This window comes from Gavialis gangeticus, unplaced genomic scaffold (assembly GCF_001723915.1).
Source record: "Gavialis gangeticus isolate Ggan-Ray unplaced genomic scaffold, GavGan_comp1, whole genome shotgun sequence".
NCBI classification, from domain to species: domain Eukaryota; kingdom Metazoa; phylum Chordata; order Crocodylia; family Gavialidae; genus Gavialis; species Gavialis gangeticus.
Window position 1 is genome coordinate 21,907,699 of NW_017729000.1, and position 4,755 is coordinate 21,912,453.

Sequence of the window (4,755 nt, forward strand, 5' to 3'; positions counted from 1 at the left end):
CTTTTTTTTTTTTTTTTTTTTTTTTTAAAGAGTTGGGGGGTCAGGAGGTGCTCAGTGGGGCTGGGGGACCAGGCAGGGGATGGAGCCTGGCAGGAGTCCCCCCATGGTCCCCTTCCCCCTCCTTCAACCATATCCCCCCCACACACACACTTACCGACACAAAGTCTGGGTCCAGCTCCCTGCAGCGGCGCATGGGGACTGACCAAATCTCCAAAGCTCTCTGAATCGATTTGGAGAGGTTCAAATTGATTTGGACCTTTTTATTGGTCTCCTGATTCGATTCAGATTCGGAGATTCAGCCGCCAAATCGGGCTGAACCTCCTCTGAATCTAACTGGCACCTGAAGCTTCGCATGGCCCTAGTCTTTACCATTTTGACTAATTTTGTCATCTGCAAAAGTGCCCACCTTGCAAGTCTACCCCCATTTCCAGATCGTTTATAAATAGGTTAAAACAGCTCTGGTCCCAACACAGATCCTTAGGGGACCCCGCTGTTTACTTCTTTCCATCCTGAAAACTGACCGTTTATACTCACTCTTTGATTTCTATCATTAAAACAATTTCTAATCTACAAGAGGGCATTCCCTGTAATCCTATAACTACCTTAAGGGGGACCATGTCAAAGACTTTTTGAAAGTCCAGATATACTGTGTCAACTGGATCATCTCGATCCACCTGCTCACTGCCACACTCAGAGAATTTGAGTAACACTTATCTTTTGTATCAAATCCTGTGCACTACTTAGGACTAGGTCAAGAATGGCCTTTCCTTTTGTAGATTCCAGGATTAATTACTCCAGGAAGCAGTCTTTTATAACTTCAAGAAATGTGGTCTCAGTCTATTTGTGGATAGTTGAAGTCACCCATTATTGCTGCATTTTCTGCTGTCTCAGCCTCTCTCATCTCCCTTAGTACTTCTAGTTCACTGCTACTGTCCTGGTCTGGGATCAACAGTCAAACCCGAGGGCTAGGGACAGAAGTTACACATAAACTGGTTTAAGTGATCAGAAACTGGTTTAAAACTGTAACAGAATGTAAGTTCAGAGCACATAAACCAGCTTCAAAATGGCCGAAACCAGTTTGAGATAAACCTAGCTGAATGTAGTGTCAAACTTAACTGACTGAGGTCAAACACATTAATGGAACTTCAAACCATGAAGGGGTTTGGGACAAAGTTAAACCAGAGCCCCCCCAACATCCCAACATGCTCTGCAACCCTGGGCTGTGCTGTGCTCTCTGCTCCAGAGGAGCAGGGTTGGCCCTGCACCTCTACTCCTTAGCCAGAGCAGGGAAGGGGCCGTGGGCAGGGAAGAGGTTTATTCCCCCTGGAACAAAGCAGTCCCTACTAGGCTTTTCTCCACTCCCTGCTCCTGTGGTAGGGACGTGGCCAGCCCCGACAGCAGCATGAAGCAAATAAAGACAGGGGTTTAATCCCCCCCTCTGTCCCCCATCCCAGTGGCACGGACCATGTCAGGGCTCCCCCACTTGCTGCTACAGGGGCAGGGGCATGGCCAGGTGCTGGCTGGCAAGGCCACCTGAGGTGAAGGGGGCAGGGAGGGTCTGCCTGGCTGGGGCAGAGGAGCCTATCAGGCATTCCCCCCCCACCACCCCGCCTCCCCCATCCCTGCTGGAGCAGGGGGGATGTAGCCACCCCCAGCAGTAGCCTCAAGTGAACTGGCCAGGGAAGGGGTTTAATTCCACTCTCCCACCAGCACGAACTCAAGCCACAGTCTGCCTGGCCAAGGCGCAGCAGCCGGTGTCAGGTAACTCCCCCCTCGCTGCTGCAGTGGCAGGGGGGATACCAGCTCACATGGCTCCCTGAGGCAAAGGGGGCAGGGTGGGATTTATTCCCACCTCCATCCCCCTCTACCCCCACAGGACCGCAGCCTCCACCCATCAGTCCCTGCACAGGATAAACAGCGGAATGAACCCCCTCCCTGCCTTCTTCGCCCAAGGGAGTCATGCCAGCCGGCCTCTGGCCACCCTCCTGCCCCTGCCACTGGAGCGGCAAGAGGGGTAGGGACCCTGACAGGGCAGTAGCCTCTGTGATAATGTCCTAGGAGCACAAGCCTCTTCCTGTAGGGAGTGCTGCACTGTGGGTGGAAGTGAGGTGGACAGAGCAGCTGCAGACTGCATGGGGCGAGTGGTGGTAGAGTGCTAGGGATCTATGGCCACCCCCGCTCCAAGCCCTGGTGCTGCCGCTTGCCCCAAGCAGTCTGCGGCAGCTCTGCTCAGACCCATGCCGGTGGGACAGGGAGGGGGGAATTAAACCCCCTCCCTGGCCAGTTCACTTGAGGGTACTGCTGGGGCTGGCCATGCCACCCACCACTCCAGCAGTGTGGGAATGGGGGAGAAAGAGAGCTGCCTGACAGGGGCTGCTCTGCCCCGGCCAGGCAGACCCCAGCTAAGGTCCCAGGGAGAGAGAAAGGGTGGAAATAAACCCCCTCCCTGCCCCCTTCACCTCTGGGGGCCATGCTTGCCAGTGCCCAGCTACATCCCTACAGCAGCAAGGGGGGACCCTGGCACAGGCTGGTACACCCCAGCCAGGCAGACCCCAGCTGGGGTCTGTGCTACAGGGACAGGGGGCAGAGATGAGTATTAAACCCCCGTCTCCATTTGCTTCATGCTGCTGCGGGGGCTGGTCATGCCCTCGTCACTGAAGCCATGAGCGCAGAAACAGGAAATGCCTGGCAGAGACTGCTTCACCCTTGTCCCTCCAGGCTGGGGTCCATGCAGGCCAGGGTGGGGATTTAAACCCCTCCCCAATCACTCAGGCCTGCCCAGGCCCACCCCTCCCAGCATAGCTTCATTGCAGCCCAGGGCTCGCTCTAGCACCCCCTGGGTTCTGGCCTGAGCCACTGCAGGCATGCCAAAAGTGAATGTCTATTTACATGCAAATTTGTTCAATCTATGCAGATTAGACTAACCTGCAAAGATTGAATCAATTCAGGCTCTGTCCTTTTTGAATACGTGTCCCTAGCCAAGATGTACTACTTTTATTTTCTTTTTTTTATTCCTACTCTAAACTTCTGATTCCTGTCCAAAGTTTTAACGTGTTCTGAGGCAAAGGCAGGACTTTATCCCTTACTTCCGCCTTCTCACCTACTTCAAGTTCTGTCTTAAACGCGAGCAATATACAATTGAACAGTGTTCAAATACTAAAGTGTGGATGTTTTCAAAGCTCACAGGGCTGCAAGACACTCAAGCAGCACAGTTCAGTGTGAAATGTTATACAGTTCAAGTGGGGGAAAAGCAGCTTTAAAACAGCTTTGTGAAAAGAAACTTTTGAAAGAGTGGGTTTTTACACATGCAATATCACCATGAGGCAGAGGGAAAACAAAAGGAAGTGCTAAATTCCTCAGAGAGTAACCAGTAAATATTATCCATCTGATCCCTACTTTGCACCTAGATTCTCATCTAATGAAGGGATGACAGGCAAGATACTGCATCTATCGGTCAGGACATAGCTGCTGAACAAAGACCGTTTCAACAATAACACCTCAAATGTAAAGGTCTCCCTATGGCCAACTCCTTAAACAGATCAGTCTGGTTTTATGGTATAGGACAGGGGTCAGGCATCTACACAGCCCATGGGCAGAATCCAGGCTGTGAAAATATCAGATCTGACCCACTGCAGCTGAGGAAATAGGCAGCATGGTGCAGCTGAAGCAGCAGAGGTGGTTTCCCCAGGATGGTACAGTTTGCCTTGTTCCATCTATTCCCTCAACAGTATGTGCTGACTGTCCAAGATGCAGAGATTTGTGGCCCCCAGCATGGAGCCAGACCACAAGCAATGGACCGTGGCAACAAAAGATTGCCGATCCCTAGCATAGGAGAACAAACAGCTATCTCACTTCTATGTTATAGCTAATTAGCAGCTCCTTATTTGCAACTTCAGAGTCACAGCATACTCTGCATTAGGATATGCACTGCTTGTCTTCTAACAACAGTCATGGAAGCTAGGACCCCACAAGTGCTGGGGACCCTCAATACCACTTTGGGTTTGGCTCACAGTTTGTAACACAACAGTCAAACACAACCTCCTCTTCCCTTCCCTCTCACTACCTCTAACTCATAGACAAAAAGAGTACATGCCATCATTGGTCACTTAAGTCTATGCCAGTATTTCTGGTTGCATGCATTTCTAAGCATACCTTCATCAATATCTGGTGGCAATCCCCCAACGAACACCTTGCGGGAATACCGTTCCACCCTTTCTCCATTTTGGTGAGAAAAGCAGTGTGGTGATCCTAAGCCACTATGGAGAGTCTGGTCCCCACGCCCATCATCCAAGAACCCGTCTTCCATTGGAAACAACGAAGACTGACCTAAAAGAAAAAGAAGGAAAAAACAAACATACTAACAGAACAAAGCATACACCAAGATAGTAGTATGTTAAAAAAAAAAAAAAGCAAGCATTCACTACTTGCTGTATAAGCAGTACTACTGCTTGCAGCCTTCTCCTTTATTGTAGTAATGGGGATACCGATCACTGATATGCCATTTATTTCACGTAACTTCACAGTTTCTAATATTCTACAAAGATCAAAGTGTACTATTACTTAAGGAGCTCAAAAGAGATCTTTTCTTGTATTCAATTTGTTACTAAAAATTTTAAAAAACTGTTATCAGGACCAGCAACATAGAATTTTCCCAAAAGCTACAGCTCATCTTAATTCCACTGCCTGTTCCCCCTCCCCCCACCACACACACACACCTCCCCTAAGATTTTTTTTTTAAATATATGCCAGACACAC

The 4,755-nt window shown here is 49.9% G+C and overlaps 1 protein-coding gene across 4 annotated transcripts in view; it reads right to left on the reverse strand.

Annotated features, from left to right (window-relative positions):
- The window catches only part of CPEB4 (cytoplasmic polyadenylation element binding protein 4), a 102,686-nt gene that overhangs the window by 20,163 nt on the left and 77,768 nt on the right, over nucleotides 1-4,755 (reverse strand). For all 4 annotated transcript variants that reach the window (XM_019506400.1, XM_019506399.1, XM_019506398.1 and 1 more), the window contains one exon: nucleotides 4,153-4,326. In XM_019506400.1, the coding sequence (XP_019361945.1) occupies nucleotides 4,153-4,326 (174 nt within the window). The remainder of the gene's footprint in view (nucleotides 1-4,152; nucleotides 4,327-4,755) is intronic.